The sequence below is a fragment of the Plutella xylostella genome, chromosome 7, assembly GCF_932276165.1.
Source record: "Plutella xylostella chromosome 7, ilPluXylo3.1, whole genome shotgun sequence".
In the NCBI taxonomy this organism is placed as follows: Eukaryota; Metazoa; Arthropoda; class Insecta; order Lepidoptera; family Plutellidae; genus Plutella; species Plutella xylostella.
In genome coordinates this window covers 5,871,128-5,888,204 of record NC_063987.1, presented here as the reverse complement: position 1 = coordinate 5,888,204, position 17,077 = coordinate 5,871,128, and the positions used below count along the sequence as shown (strand labels likewise).

At 38.4% G+C, this 17,077-nt stretch overlaps 1 protein-coding gene and 1 non-coding gene across 2 annotated transcripts in view; both read right to left on the bottom strand.

Moving 5' to 3' along the window:
• Nucleotides 1-1,455: 1,455 nt before the first annotated feature.
• The window catches only part of LOC105390919 (semaphorin-5B), a 51,478-nt gene continuing 35,856 nt past the window's right edge, over nucleotides 1,456-17,077 (bottom strand). The window contains exons 9-20 of the mRNA XM_048621982.1: nucleotides 16,550-16,844; nucleotides 16,048-16,258; nucleotides 12,687-12,839; nucleotides 11,965-12,168; nucleotides 9,076-9,165; nucleotides 8,536-8,691; nucleotides 6,216-6,292; nucleotides 5,854-5,971; nucleotides 4,758-4,898; nucleotides 4,274-4,381; nucleotides 2,803-2,951; nucleotides 1,456-2,535 (exon numbers count right to left, since the gene is read on the bottom strand). Of these exons, the coding sequence (XP_048477939.1) occupies nucleotides 2,299-2,535; nucleotides 2,803-2,951; nucleotides 4,274-4,381; nucleotides 4,758-4,898; nucleotides 5,854-5,971; nucleotides 6,216-6,292; nucleotides 8,536-8,691; nucleotides 9,076-9,165; nucleotides 11,965-12,168; nucleotides 12,687-12,839; nucleotides 16,048-16,258; nucleotides 16,550-16,844 (1,939 nt within the window). The 3' untranslated portion in view covers nucleotides 1,456-2,298. The remainder of the gene's footprint in view (nucleotides 2,536-2,802; nucleotides 2,952-4,273; nucleotides 4,382-4,757; nucleotides 4,899-5,853; nucleotides 5,972-6,215; nucleotides 6,293-8,535; nucleotides 8,692-9,075; nucleotides 9,166-11,964; nucleotides 12,169-12,686; nucleotides 12,840-16,047; nucleotides 16,259-16,549; nucleotides 16,845-17,077) is intronic.
• LOC119690919 lies at nucleotides 3,336-3,424 on the bottom strand. Its single transcript, XR_005253770.1, has one exon. It is a non-coding gene; the product is annotated as a U6atac minor spliceosomal RNA (small nuclear RNA).

Genomic DNA, 17,077 nt, shown 5'->3' with positions numbered 1-17,077 from the left:
ATCTTTCGTTTCATGTTTTAAGAAACTTAAAAGAAACACATCGGTGAGTTCAAAATATTAAAAGCCTCTAAAATAAATGACGTACCGTACTTAATTTTTAACAGCAAGCTTTCATAAATACTATGTATAAGTAATTCAATTGTAGTATTTCATAAAAACATTAACTTAAAACCCGGTTTCCAAATTATAAAAACCACTATCATTAATGACAGACACAGAGTTAACGGAAACTTGCTTTTGTTGCTTGGGAAATAAATTAACCTCCTGACACCTGGCGTGCTATGAGTAGGACATTGAAAAAATATATAATATATAGTTTAAAAATACCTATATTAAAAGTTTTATGATGTATCCCTGTTATTCCTTTAAAGTTTTATAAAGTACCTATCCCTTAAACAATTTGTTCTTTGACAAAGTGACAAAACAGTTCAGTAGTTAAAATTATAATTTTTTTTTTTAATTTAAGAACAGTGCTTACATTTATACCTCTCGGGGTCAGGAGGTTAAAACAAACGAACAGAAATAATGTAGGACACAAATAGGAATACTTATTTCAGAAACCAAGATTAAAAAGTATTGTCGATATAAGTATATATTTACATAAATACAGTTATACATTTTCACTAAAGTTTAAAGTTTATCCTTGAAAATAAAGGAATGCATTCCATTTGGCCCACAAGCCCACAACATATTAAATTTTTAATGCACATAAAACAAGTTTACACACATTCAAACTAAGTTTTCTATTTATCAATCCATTCCATATTATTATACTTACTTAATATGACTCAACATGAGCCAAAATAAATGTTGAACGTTGCCCAACTTAAATCTTTACAATAAGTACATTTTATAGTTTTTAAAATAAAATCCTACATGAGAATCTTTCTATATTTTATAATAACTTAGAATAAATGTCTAACTGTACATTGTCAATCAACATTCGATAGACATATTATTTTGTTAACTAACAACTGTATAAATAAATATAATAGTTAAATCTATGTGTAAAATATTATTTGTAAATAAAGGCATTTATTTGTTTCTCACAATAGATTGAAGGCACTGCATTTGTACTCATATAATAAAAACCTACACATTAATGAATGTTTTTCATAAAAATAATGTACCTACATATACTTTATTTTCATGGCACTAAGTTGGCTTTTTTAAACCTTACCTTTACCTTAAGTTGGCTTACATGTAGTATTTACAATTTAAAGGCCTTATACTCGTCCATTATGCCTCAAAATATTTATATTTGAAAAAATGTACATAAACTTAAGCTATATTCGTAAAAAAATATTAATTCATGGCACTACACATTTGAAATTATATTTTATTATTTATCTAAACTTTTCTAATACAGTCACAACTTGTATTTAAATAAGGTGATCCCACATCTTTTTTTTATCATTGAAAATCCTATTAAATGCAAATATAAATATTCTTGTCTGTTACATCTTCTAACTTTGGCAAGTTAATATTGGAGTTGAAATGTTTCCCTATTTATTTTCATACTGGCAATAAAACTTGTAGGATTTTAAATATAAATATTACCCATAACCTAGCATGGACATCAGAAGTTATCAGTAGAAAATAATAATAATTATTATGTAAGTATGCATGTTGTATGTAATTCCAAAACATTGCTAGGATATTTCTATCGTTGTCAACTTAACTGATTCAATACGGACGGAAATTTCATTATTCTATTCTTAATAGAAAAGGAACATCAGTAGTTATTTTGTACATACAGCCAATAAATTCGATACATACTTAATAAATCAATCATTAAGAATGAAGTACATCACATCAGAAAAAATATATATTATGAATAATTTAAGGAAGTTTGAATACTTATAGATGCCACAAGAGCAAGGGTGTACAAATGTATCCAGATCAAACTCCTACTTTATTCACCAGCTTATACAATATACAAAATTATCCCGAACTTGCAGGAATGTCACAATCGTTTCATTAGCAGTCCAAGTCCCAACTTAGCACCTAACATCACATACAAACTTGTAGCACAAGATTAGCTCAAACCATTTCACTCTAACCGTTTCACCACAACTCAATAGCCTCACTCACAATACTTATTCTGTCCGACGCACAAATAATCCCTTAACACCTCAACTGCGGCAGCCGCCGCTACACGGGTTTATTATCGACGTCGATACACACGTTTAATGCACGCTCCACTAATCACAGCGCCGTATTTATGGCGAATCGCGATATAGTCACGCAGGCAGCTGCATAGTCGGAGTCACCAATGATCTTCAGACACATAAACATTTAATAGAACTTCTCTTCCTCCATATCAAGATTATTCCTGTGGTTTGGCAAGTTCGAATGCCGTCGCAGAGTGCCCATAGAGTCGTATTCATTGGCTATCGCTTTAGGGTACAGTTTAGGGGTCGCCATACTGTTGTTGTGGTTGTTAGCGTTGGATATATTGTTGGATTTGGAGAGCAGAATGCCGCTCGCTCCGCCGATCCCCGTGAAGGAAGGCTGGCGTTTCGCTTTACGTGGCTGTGAAAAACGAACATATTAAGAAAGGTTTCATAGCTTCACAATGTTTAAATGAAATAGGGAATTTGTGAGTTTGAACAGTTAAGAAAGTAGGTAGGTAAAGGTATATAGCTGACTGCACCTTCATTACAAACTACAAAATTTAATATTAAGAACATAAATAGAAGCATATTTTTTTTCAATCAGCATTACAGTTGAGACGAATATTAAAGGAGAATAGCCGAATCGTATTGTTAAATCAGAACTCTTAATATTTTTTACACTTACCACATCTTTCAAAGGAACAGTGACATAGCTGTTCTGTTTGGCGGTGATGTAGTGCGGGCTGGACGGCACCCGTGTCGACCGGTGCCACGGCAGTCGCGTGCCGTGTCGCCGCGAGCAGTAGATCACTGCCGCGAGGCAGACTAGGCAGCCTGTGGGATAATAGTTTATAAGATATCTAAGAAAATAACGTCAAAATTGCGAAAAAATTTAACTACTAAATGATTAATAAAATATTAACATGGGTAAGAACATTCTGAGTCACATCACGTTTGAAATAAAATTGTGTTGGATGTGGTCCACCTGTTTTGGGGATATACGGTCACATCACACAGATACACATTACACACATCTATTACACTTATAACAAATCATAATATTCAGTCGATAGTTAAAACGCTGATCAACTGTAATTAAATAATAATAAAAGAAAGCTGCTGATTCAATGAATTAATTTTATACAGTACCTAGGTAATAAATTATTTAACAATTAACAAAATTTTACAAAACGTTAAGTTTATCAGTAAATCTAAATGAAAAAAATGTGGTAAAGAGTGCCTTCACCGTTTTATGTGTTCCATCCTTGTCAAGGGGAGTGCTAACCTTCTCTCCTTTCAATAGACACGAAATACAAAGTCAGTCGTTTGCTTATATACCGAGTGAGGTGAAAAACTTCAATACCGCGATGTAGGTTTTAACAATTTCTACGTTTTGTTAATTGGTTAAAACTGTGTAAATCGTTATAAATAGGTGCGGATAATTAGTAGAAACATAATGACATACAAAACTATAGAGTTTATGCCACGTAAATTTGTACATTTCAAAAATAAATGAATGTGACAAATTTTCAACACACTAGCGCCATCTCTTGCCAAACCTAAGGAACTAACATGGTTTATTATTTGGACATAGATTATTGTTCGTAGCGCAATGGAGGTCCTAAGTGTCCTAAGATCTATGCCGGTAGAGTCCGACAACGGTAACTTATCCGCTTATAAATTATTATTTTTTCTTTAACTGGTAGAGCTAAATTAATAACTACGTCAGTGTCATTAATTACAAATAATATTTTTCTGCACAATACCCCTATTTTGGTTTTGGCATTTGTTACTGATGCAAAGTTAGCTTGGTCTGACTGTAGCCGTAGAATAAAATATAATTTTATTCATCGTAAACATTTAAGTACAATAAAATTAACCATTTCAGAAAGGCTGTCATTAAGGAGAGAAGACTGTATCATGTACCTTATGTAGTTATATGCGGGAACCTGTTAATGGCATCAAGTTGTTGTGTGTTCATAAGTAATATTTAGTTATCAACAAAATGCTGTTCGTTCTCCAAGAAAATGGCCTATGTACTATTCATTTGATAAGTAACCTTATGTACTAAGCATGCTGTTTGTTTTCCAAGAAATAAATCATTCATTTCATTCAAATAAATAAAAAATGTAAAAATAAATAAGTATGTGACTTACCCATAGCGAAGGCGGCCAGTACGCAGCCCACAATGCTGCCGGCGCCCAGCGAGCCGTTGTCTTTCACGAACGACGCCGCCACCGTGTAGTTCAACATTGGCGATAATTCTGCAAGTTATTGGAGTGATTAGTGCATGTTTTGGCAGTAAAAGATAAAATTACAGATGAAATTTCGTTTCATCATTGCAAAAAAAGATTGGAAGGATTCTTGATGGTATGATTGCATAAAAGTTCTGATTGAAAATGGGGAAAATTCTCACTCTATTGCTATACGATATGTATCTATGTCTTACCTTTCGAGTGTTTTGTATGTCTCTGTTGTCGTTTATAATTGAAAAGTAATTAAAATGATTTTCATACGATATAATTTCGGTACAATAGGTGAATTGTCATTGAAAAATGCGTACACAGTCATGATCAATGTTGGCTTTTTCAACTATTTAATTTCACACATCCTCATTTGTTTCGGAAAAACCCAACTTACCATTATCAATATCATCATCACAACTCTCAGTCTGCACGGCATCCCCTCGGCAGTCGCCGCGCGAGCATGTTCGCCGCCGCTCGCGCTCGCCGCCCGAGCATTCGGACCAGGCTGACCACGGGCCCCAACCGTCTTCTGTGCCTGTGAAGAGAGAATGATGTTTAGTTGGGTTAGTGTGATGAACGTGAAGATTCTTGGGTGAGTATAAAAATAGTGTATGCTGTAGCATTTGTGGCGTTTACTTTATTATATATTATGTTGTAATTATTTGCGATCCATTTGTCCCGCCGCGCCGTCACTAGACGTAATTTCGCAGGTAAGGGATTCCCACGCTAGGGAATCTAGGTATACGTCACTATATCGTTTGCAGACAAGTAGCCAATATGAAAATTGCTGCTGATCATAGTATAACTGCGTCCGCACGTTTCATATTGTTTCTTATTCTACCCTGAGTTAAGAAGTAACCCAAATAAACCGTCACAGTTTATATGAGCTAGTTAAAATATTTTTCCCATTATTAGGCATTTTACTGTGTCAACTTGGTGCCATCCTTTATCCAAGCATTTGACAACACATTAACATACCACAAGGCTGCGTGTGACAGGGGCGGGTGCACGGGGGGCGGCGACAGGGCGCGTGGGGGCTGCTGGCCGCCGGCCGGGGGGCGCTAGTGTTATTTTCTCTATGGGGGCGCGCCGGACATACGCCGGGGGCGGTGCAGTAACGGGCTTCTACTCATTGATGGTGCTCGGGGATCGAACCCGGACCACCCAGAACTATAGACCGCCTTTTTGTACTGTTTTATTTTTAAGTTTTGTTTTTTGTAATTTTTATTCTTGGTGCAAATAAAGTGTATTGTATTGTATTGTATTGTATTGTATATAGACCACAGAGGTAGTAATAGTAATCTTACCTTTATTAGAATCGCGAGCTCCACTTCGCCTTGAAAAATCCCGTGGGAATTCCAGAATAAAAAGTATCCTATATCTTCCGCCTGGTAGCTTACAGCCAAATTGATTCAGCCGATTTTGATTAATAGTGTGCCTAACACGATTTTCTTTTCTATATTTATGTAGGTATATGTAGATGAACATACCGGGGCGGGTGCACGGGGGGCGGCGACAGGGCGCGCGGGGCTGCTGGCTGGCTGGGGGGCGCGAAGAACAGACACCGGGGGCGGTGCAGTAACGGTCTTCCTCTTTGGCAATTGTTAGCTGTGGACGGTTGAATGTGATGTTTAGGGTTACGCATGGATGTTTTAGGCACTGCAGAACAATGGACAGTCTTACTAAATTTTATTATGTTTGATAAAATATGTATAAATACAGTCTTCTTGATTTGACTACATTTGATTCTACCGTCGGTATTAATTGACGGTTTTAAATTATGGATTTATTCATTTAAGCAATTTATTATCAGATTTCGCGGTACTTTTGTAAAATAAATGAGGAACCTTACCTTTATTTGTTCCGGTGTTGCCGCTCTGCAAAGGAATTTGAATCTTTTCTCAGTGTAGCTTCCATCAGTTGAGTTGCCTGCAATGGATAAATATGAAATTGTTAAAAATTAAGCAAAACGGTATTGCCAACAGGTGTTGCAAAACGGGTACACTAAGCCACTAGGGTGTGACTGTGAGTGAAGAGCGTCCTAAAAAGTACCTACTATTGAATATACGCGAAAAAAATAATATTTAAGAGCGTCCTAAAAAAGTGTAGCTGTCTATGGTACTATTACTATACTATTGAATACTACTATACTATTGAATATACGAGAAAAAATATATCATTATTTCTGTTTATTTTTATTACCCGCCACTTCGGCTTACTATACCACTTCTGCAACATCTTGTTGTGATATAGAGTCGTGAGCACAAGTTTCGATCCTCCGTTAACGTTGCGTATCGTCAACTGTCACTGTCAAAATGTAAGGCAAATTTAGTTCCAAAAGTGACATTTGTTTTTCCATATGTAAGGTGGAATTTCACCAAACGCTAAACGTATTTAGTAGCCTGTCATACGTCTGTCAGTTAGTACAAAATGTATTTAAAATTTAATTTAATTACGTTTAGGGTTTGGTAAAAGTGACCCTTCGTGTAGATTCGAAAATAGTATCGAATCCTATGGTCGTTGCACTGTAGAGCGATCCGGAAAAAACGCAGCACATTCTATTCGATAGTCTATTCGAAAGTGCTGTCAACCTGTCAACAACAAAATGGCGGTGTATAGATTTGCGAAAGTTTGACAGCTATCATTCCATAGGTCATAGTCAGAATAATATTATGTTTTCTGTGGTCATTCTTTTCGAAACTCATTCGAAAGGTAAAAAGTGTTCGAAAGTGCTGTCAAGTTGACAATAGTCGCACTCGCATTCGATTCTATTCGTTAGCTCGAATTTTCGTGATACGGGTACTGTTGCCCGAGCACAAGTTTCGATCCTCCGTTAACGTTGCGTATCGTTGAATCTATGCGATACCTAATTCGAATCTACAGTCGAAAATCGATAGCATTGAATGCTAGCGTTGGCTAGGAGATTCGAAGGTTCGTTTAGAAACTGCTGTCTTAACCTTATTATATCCTAAATTTCGCATTTTTTTTGTTTTTATTATGAAAATATTGTTGAAATAAGTGCTATTATTTAATATTATTTAATTAAATAAATAAACAAAGTGAAATTAAAATAATTCTATCAATTATTTTTAAAAGTTGTTTTAATTTTATATCGTATTATGAACAAATATGGACGTTTGTGATTGTGAAACCAATTTGACGTATAGATTCAAACAAAAACGCTAGCGATAAAATTTCGTTCGAATCTATGCGTCAAATTGGGTTCGTAATCGCTAAAATGTCAAATTTATATGGGCAAAGACTTTCGAATCTATACGCTTTCGATACCATAGTCGATAGGTGAATGAATTTCGAATCTATACGCTTTCGATACCATAGTCGATAGGTGAATGAACGTCACTGTTATTTTTCCATATGTTTGTGTAGTATCGAAAATTAGTATCGAATCCTGTGCTCGCCCTACTGGTCGTCGTCAGTACCTACTACAACTCTATTAACTAGCATACCGTCAGCGGCGACCCAGGGCGTCCAGGCGGCCTTCCTGAGCCTTCCTGGCCTAGCCCTGTAGGATCTTTGGCGCACTTATACAGGGTGTTGCAAAAAGGCTAGGTATCTTAAGACACTAGGGGGGGTCCAAGTGGGTCATAACGAGCAACTTTAGTAAGTAAATACTTGTATTGCAACACCCTGTAGAGTCGCCCCCCACCCAGCGTGTACGCACCTAGGGCGGCGACCCAGGGCGTCCAGGCGGCGGCCTTCTTGAGCTCGCACGCGCGCAGGTCGCACGCGCTCCTCTACGCCGCGCCGCCCTCACACTCCACGCCGCCGCAGGGTGCAGGGTTGTGCGGGTTCTGTGCCGCTCTTGTACAGGGTGTTGCGGGGTCTGTGCCGCTCTTACACAGGGTGTTGCGGGTTATGTGGCGCTCTTATACAGGATGTTGCTCTTATACAGGATGTTGCATGTTCTGTAGCGCTCTTATACAGGACGTTTCATGTTTGGTGGCGGTCTTATACAGGGTGTTGCAGGTTCTGTGGCGCTCTTATACAGAATGTTGCATATTTTGAGGCGCTCTTATACAGGGTGTTGCAAAAAGGGTAGGTATCTAAAGACACTAGGGGGTCTCTAAGCGGGTCATATCGAAAGACTTTAGTAAGTAAATACGCGTATTGCAACACCCTGTAGAGTCGCCCACCATCCAGCGTGTACGCACCTAGGGCGGCGACCCAGGGCGTCCAGGCGGCGGCCTTCTTGAGCTCGCACGCGCGCAGGTCGCACGCGCTCCTCTCCGCCGCGCCGCCCTCACACTCCACGCCGCCGCTTTTAGGGGAAGGGTTTGTGCAGGTTCTGTGACGCTCTTTGATGCCGGCTGCGGGGGAAATAGAGAGTGGTTAAGTAATTTTATGGTTAAAAACATTGGTGGTTAGATTGCTTAGGCCCACTGCATAGGTCTCTACTCTTTCCCATAGGTATGCAACGGCCGCTCTTTTCACATAATTTCTTTATCTTATTCTAGCTGGGAATTCCGTGATAAAAAGCAGTATATGTGTTAATCCAGGGTGTCAGCTAACTTCATACCAAATTTCATTAAAATCGGTTAAGCCGTTTTGACGTGAAGAAGTAACAAACATACACACATATTCACAAACTTTCACATTTATAATATTAGTAGGATAGTTATTTTTATTTTGAATATATATAATCGTGATTCACACATCGTCTTCAAAGTTTTCTTGCATTATTATGTACTGACCTTTAGGACCACAAGTGAGGGTGTCGCTAGTGCAGTTGGACCACGGGCCCCACTCGGACCAACCGCCGTCCACTGGCGCTAGCTCTGGGTCTGGAAACAATAGTTTATGGTTATTAGATACAATGACATACTTGGAAAAATATAATAAAAATACATATTTGATGTACACACGGCAACGTTAAATGGTTGGCAGGGCACACTAACGTAGGTAGTGCATGTGTGTGTCGGCGACGTCGACGTAATTATTTAGTTCTGGGCAACCCACACACGGATATTGTAAGCATGTAGTTGTGCCAGAGACAATGATTCATTGTTTTTATGATATGAAGCAAAATTTTGCGAGGCATTGTAATAGATTGAATGGCTCAGTTGGTATGATACAAGACTTACAATAATCGGAATGGTGGTTCAAATCCCACTGAACTTATAATATTCCTTTTTTGTTTTTTTTTATAGATTTAATTTATTTTTAATATGGTTAATAATATTATTGTAGTATATACGAATAAAAGCAACACAGAAAGTAAATAAAACAAGTTATTAACTGTTAAAATTACCAAATTTATTCTTGCCGTAACATAAACATTAAGGATGTTACGTTTTTGTTGTTTTCCGTTTTAAAACATAGTTTTAGTTTATATTAATAAAGAAAATTTTCAATTAGCAGTTTTAAATCATAATAAACATCAGAAAAGGATGGACTGGCTGTTTTACTAAAGTAAATAGGCAAGTCATTAGTTATATGAATCAACATGTTAATTAGCTAGAAATAAGATAACTTATTCCAACCTCAGTAACAATAACATCATTAACACATTGGCTTACCCATAATTGTAAATAATAATAAGTATTTAACAAAATAACTAAAATCTTATACAAATGGAAAAAATAAAAATTACTGAGCTAACCCCACTAACTATAATTTTCACCACTTTTTCGCCATAATATCTTACGTCCATCCTTGTCTGATTTAAAGGACTTTTCATCACTAAATATCACCACATTGTTGCACCAATCAAAGTTTAAAAGAGTCAGTCGCAAAACGCACTCTGTTTCGACGATGCTGATCGGTTAGAGCAGTTTTCTTCGTCGGCCTCCGACACCGCAACCCAGCAGCATGCAAGTGAACCCGTACGGTTTGTAGGGATAGATTATGTGTTGTGGCCGTAGAACGGGTGCTGCAGAACGGATCAGCGCTATGTGCAGCTACGATTTCTCGATGGCGTGTTGATGCATCCGTATAGACGACTACTGTCTACATGTCCCGAATCTGCGTATCGGTGAACCCATAATTGAACAGTTCTCCTCTGCAAACAAAAAAAACAAATACTTAGCTTATACAAATACAAATATTCTAACAGTCAAATAAAATATTTGCAATTCTATGTTACTTACCGTTAAACGTCTTGCGATTTCACTAATTGTAATGTTTTGTTCATATAAATACGATTATCTCCGCCTTTTTGAACATGGTTAAGTGACTTTCCATAGTGACTGCGAAGAGTAATTAATTAAATTGACAAATCACAAAGTGAATCACTTTGCAGACGCAGAGGTGAATTGTCATTGTCACTAAAACTAAAAACAAATTTCGTTTATTCATATTGTATGAGGGTAGAATGGTTTTAATTCTCAAATGAAGAACGAATCATATATTTTTGGCGAAGAGAAATAGTCGACAGCTATGCAGCTTGTAGTCATTTGTCAGTTTCAAATATATTAATTTTATACTCAACAGCGTTTAAATGAACGCAAAATTTGAATTAAGTTAAATAAAAATAACCATCCGTGGACTCGAACTCACGACCTATGTTTCATTAGTCTAACATTCTACCAATGAGCTACGAAGTGTATAGACACAGGTAGTGAAATTTTGCTTCACATCAATTTTATAACTATTTCACTAACACTACCGGTTGATATTTTTATGTCACAGCTGGTATACGGGCGTTTGCCTACGCGCAAACTCGTTTGTGCTGTTGTGTGTGTGTGTGGTTTGTTACTGGTGTGTAAACCGATTTCTGCGTTTATGCACACATAGAAAACGTTAGTGTGCACACATACACTACGTTAGTGTGCCCTGCCAACCATTTGACGTTGCCGTGTGTACAAACACAAGTATATTTGAAGTAACGTTTGAGAACGATGCTAACGAACGAATGGCTACTGTGCTTTATATGTTACAATATCGAAGAATTTATACATAAATAGTGCACTGCAGGGAGTCCATATACTCCTAAAACTAGAGAGCTTTACGATAATATATCCGCTTTGCAGTCGTTTCATATTGTACATAGGACAATCGTACGTGTTGCGAACCCGCATCGCGCCGTTTAGCAGCTATCTGTAAGGATAAGGATGGCGACGGTGGTTCCATAATCAGACGTTCCATAAGAGAGTGACATCACGCGTATTGCGCTATGATCGCTACATAAAAACTGACCTGGACAAGGCGGCAGTGTAGTACAATACAGCTGCTGACTATCCAGCCCCACGCACACGCGGCCGCCGTGGCGCGGCTCGGGCGAGGAGCACGCTCGTCTCCGAGACTTGATGGTGATGTACCACCAGCGTATATAGCTACCTAGTACCTACTATCCGGGGTATTTGAGTAAGTGAAGATGAGCAATGCTGCTTAGATTCCGCCGCATAACTAGTAGGATAGAAAAGCGACGCGGGTGTCTTAAATACTTGGTATTCTATACGAGCGTAACGTGTCACGTGGCGTCGAGCGTATCGCAACGCTTTGCTACGTCTACGGGATCCCACATATTAAAATACCAGATTCAATAAGACAGCATGGCGTCGCGCGTTGCTAGCTCATATCGCGTCGATTCGCAGTAACTTATACGTGTTCGTATGGATTTCCCTGAAGGTATTTAGACTGACCTGGACAAGGCGGCAGTGTAGTACAATACAGCTGCTGACTATCCAGCCCCACGCACACGCGGCCGCCGTGGCGCGGCTCGGGCGAGGAGCACGCTCGTCTCCGGGACTTGATGGCGATGCCGCAAGTAGCCGAACACTCTGACCAAGCTGACCAAGGTGACCAGCCGCCGTGGACCGTGCAGTTGGAGACGGATATGCTGGCGCCTGGAATGAGAAGTTTGTAGGAGTTAGTTGGCAAATGAATAGCTTTTGTATGTCGGTGCGATCATGTAATAAAATGGTAGCAGAGACAGTGATAGTGCCTTCAGCCGGCAAAGTGTGACTGAGTTTTTGGACCATTCGCATAAACAAATTCTTATTTACTCGCCAGTAGTAAATATGAATTTATAAGAGGCAGTCGAGTCACTACCTATCGGTACACGAACCTTTGTGCAGAGAGCTAGTTTTACACCAATCGAGCAGTGAAAAGTAAACGCTGTATGGTGCAGAATAGTCGCCAACCATCCTAAATTAGCGTTTGCTTTTCTCAGACACTTACCTTAGCACGGGGCGCTGTGCCATATCTATCTATCTATCATGGCTAGCTGATTTTCCGCATTTAGCCTCTAAGTGTTGATATTTATATTTAATATGTATCTATCTATGCATTTGTAGATATATCAGCTGTCCGATACGTTGGGGTCGGATAGCCGTGTGTGAGATGTCCCCACATATTTATTTACCTTGGCACGGGGCGCCTCCGCGGTGCGGGCGCGGGTTGTCGCAGGCGCGGCGCCGACACATGCACATGTCGGGCGGCTGGTCCGAGTACATGTCGCGAGCGGTGTCTTGCACGCACGGCTCGGGGGCAGACCAGGATGACCAGCCGCCGTCCACTGGAATTAATACGTTGGTTATTGATATAGGAGCTCTGAACCCCCGTTATACACCCGAATAAAATGTTACTTAGTGGACTCTAGACCTTACAACAAATCTACGTTACGACAGAGTGGTAAGGACTGTGCGTTGATTCTCATACTGTTATTCAGGACATAATATTTTATAAATATGTATATACTAGAGTATATACTAAGTCTATGATCAATACATTATTTACTCACAAAAGTACAAAAAAAATAATAATTGATTTGCGTTTCTACAATCTATATCCATCCTATTTGCACCGATAAAACGAACGCTACCACAGACACATACAAACTTCAACTTAAAATACCCTTTTTAACCGCAGTAAATAATCCACTGCATAATTCGCCAACCTTGTCAGGAATTTGTCTATGTCACTTCCTTGTCTACTGGTAACAAACAACATGGCTGTACATATTATTTTCTGTAAATTACAATAAAAGTTAATTATACCCAATATGTGAGTATTTCTCCTATTTCTCTACAAATATCCACTGCGCAACGATATATAAATAACAGGTTATGGGCGATATGGCGCAAAGTTACCCAAAGTTGGAAGCTTCAAGCTTCGACAATTGGCTCTTCAGAGTCAAATGCTTGTTAGACGAAAAACAAATAAAATATGTTTTAGACAGCAAAACCACCGAAAAGAGTGACGAAAAATACACAGCGAACGATGCGAAGGCTAAATGCATCATAGTTCAATGCCTTACGGACAAGCATTTAAACATAATAAAAGAGTGCAACACGGCACAAGAAATGGTAAAAGTACTAGAAGACACATTTCAAAGAAAGAGTATAATGACCAAGATTCATTTACGAAGAAAGTTGCTAAACGTGAAACATGAAAAATCCGAGAAACTAGAAGAGTATTTCGCAAGGTTTGATACCATCGTACGGGAACTGGAATGCACCGGAGAGAAGGTGGAAGAGAAAGATAAAGTCTGCTACATACTGACAGGACTAGAAGAAAGGTATGACAGTTTAATAACAGCAATAGAAACAATAAATACAGATATTAAGTTAGAATATGTAAAAGCGAGACTATTAGATGAAGAACTAAAGATGAAGAACAAAAATCCGGAACACACAAGTGAAGAAACAGCATTCCCCAACATAGTGACATGCTACAGATGCAACAAACCCGGACACATAGCAACAGAGTGCCGAGGAAGAGGAAGAGGACAGAGAAGAGGAACACAATTTCAAGGACGAGGAAACAGAGGTCATGGTCGAGGAAGAGGATATATAGCAAGAGGACAAGGTCATCAATATGGAAACTACAGTCAAGAAGGCCAAAGACATCATTCGAGCCAACAGGGGTCATCGTGGCAGCACACGGCTGCAACTGCATCAGAAGAAAACAAAGAATTTTCATTCATAGCAGGTACACAAAATGATAATTTTAAGAACAACAAAGTTGGGAATTGTAAATTAGAGTTCATTGTAGATTCAGGTTGCACAGAACATCTAATTCAAAGTAAATACGAGAGATATATGTCAGAAATTCAATACTTAGATAAAGAGGTAAAAATATTCATAGCAAATGGAGATTACGTAACAGCAAACAAGAGAGGAAATATTTATGTCACAAGTGATAGCGCAAGTATGAAAATAGATGCACTTATAGTAGAAAGTTTATCATTTAACTTACTTTCTGTAAGAAAAATAGTTCAGAATGATTGTGAAGTAAGGTTTAACTCTGAAACTGTAGAAATTCAGAAGAATAATAATAGCGGTAATAAAATAGTAGGATACTGTTCAGGAAAATTATATAAGTTACATACAGAGATAGCTGTAGATAGATGTAACTATGCTAATTTCAGCACCGGAGAAGTATGGCACAGAAGGCTGGGACACCTCAACCGTAGGAGTTTACAAACTATGAACCTACCGGTAAGCAAAAATGTATGCGGTCCATGTATGGAAGGAAAAGGAAAGAGGAAACCATTCCAAAGGATATTGAAACCAAGGTCGCATAGTATAGGTGAATTGATACATACAGATATAGCAGGGCCAGCAAATATCGAAGGTTTAAACGAAGAGCGATATTATCAGACTATAATCGATGACTACTCACACTTTTGCGAAGTGAGACTCCTAAAAATTAAAAGTGAAGCAACAGATAATATTATACACTACATAAATAGATTTGAAAATGAAAAAGGAATAAGAGTTAAGAAAATAAGATGTGACAATGGAGGAGAGTTTAAAAATAGAAAAATGGAATCATTTTGTCAGGAGCGTGGCATTATTATACAGTATACTACCCCATACTCACCACAAAGCAATGGAGTTGCCGAACGCATGAATCAGACGTTATACAACAAAGCCAGAACACAACTGAATGAGGCTAATCTGCCAAAACATCTATGGGGAGAAGCAATATTATGCTCAGCATATCAGCTAAATCGATGTCCATCATCTGCCATTAATTTTGAGACACCAGAATGCATAATGAGAGGAAAAACAGACCTGTCAAGGCTCAAAACTTTTGGAAGCAAAGCATGGGCTGTGATTTTACCAAGACACAGCAAATTCGAAGGCAGAGCGAAAGAAGGGAGAATGGTTGGATACGCACCAACTGGATACAGGCTGTGGGATCCAGAGACTAACAAAATAATCATCAGTCGAGATGTAAGATTTGATGAATCAGACATCATATATCAAGAAAAGAAACAGGACAATAATGTAAGATACTACCAAGAAGAAGAACATGGACAAGAAAATGAACAAGATGAGAATGTACAAAGAGAAGCTGAAGTGCAAGTTCATGAAGAGAGACATCAAGAACTAAGTAGAGAACAAAGAACTAGAAGGCTACCTACATATTTAAAGGATTACGAATTGGAAGAAGACGTTATAGAACAAGAAGCAAACATAGCATTCTGTCTACACATAGAACCTCAAACATATGATGAAGCTATTAAAGAAGGAGAAGGAAGAAAAGAAGTGTTATAAGTTTATTTAATTGCAATATTTAATTAGAAATTTAATATTGAGAGGGGGTGTCAGGAATTTGTCTATGTCACTTCCTTGTCTACTGGTAACAAACAACATGGCTGTACATATTATTTTCTGTAAATTACAATAAAAGTTAATTATACCCAATATGTGAGTATTTCTCCTATTTCTCTACAAATATCCACTGCGCAACGATATATAAATAACAACACTCACCAGGCGCATCAACCTTCCCGCACTCGCCAGTATTCTGCCTAAAGTACGGCTCGTAGATATGCGTGGGGGCGTCCACACACAGCTCTCTGGCGTCGTCCCACCCGCAGTAGGGGTCTCCCACGCCGAGGCAGATGGAGCGAGTGTTGTAGCGAGCACAGCGTGGGACGCCCAGCCGGAGGAGCGACGTGTCGCTTCCTATGTAGAGCGACATCTGGGGGAAAATGTGTTGGGTCAACAAAGGTTCGATAGCTGATAGTGATGCTAACAATTCAAATGGTATAAATGTAGCTCCCTGGTTCGAATGCTAGAATATGAAAAAAGAAGTTGCTTTGTTTAAGATTGAAGAATGCAAAAAATAGTTTTAAGCGTCATAGAGGGTGTCTGTAAGATGGATGGATAAAATCGGAGCAATCTATCTCTATTGTCTCAATAAAGTTTACAATCAATCTATTAAAATTTGATTCCTTCAACGTGGATAAGCAATAATGACATCAACACTCACCGTATCCTTAACAAACTCCATAGTCAGCACCTTCAACCCCTTCCCATCATCCAAGTTCCACGTTTCCACCAAACAAGCGCCTTCAAACTTCGGCAATACTGCCAGTTTCAACACTTGATTCTTCTGAGTAGCCACAAATATCACGTACTGATTGCCAACAGGCTTGGCCACTGTGACGTCAGAGGTTATGTGAGTGAAGCGTTCTAAGGTCGCCGTGTATAAAGGCTTGCCTGTGATTGGTTGGACGGCTTGGTGCATTAGGTGGTAACGCATGTATTCTATTGTTTCGTGTGGCCTGTTGGGGAATAATTTGAGGTTAGTTTTCATCATTATAAATCAATGATTAGATATTATTGCGGACTATAATTGTTCTCTGGATATAGGCCGGTCCTAAAGAGTAGTTATGATATACTAAATGAAAAGAAGTAACGAAGAAGGAAATGTAGATTTGATTCATTAATAAATAGGATATTAATATCTTCAGTTCGTCATCATTACCATCATCAGCCAATAATTGTCCAGTCCTAG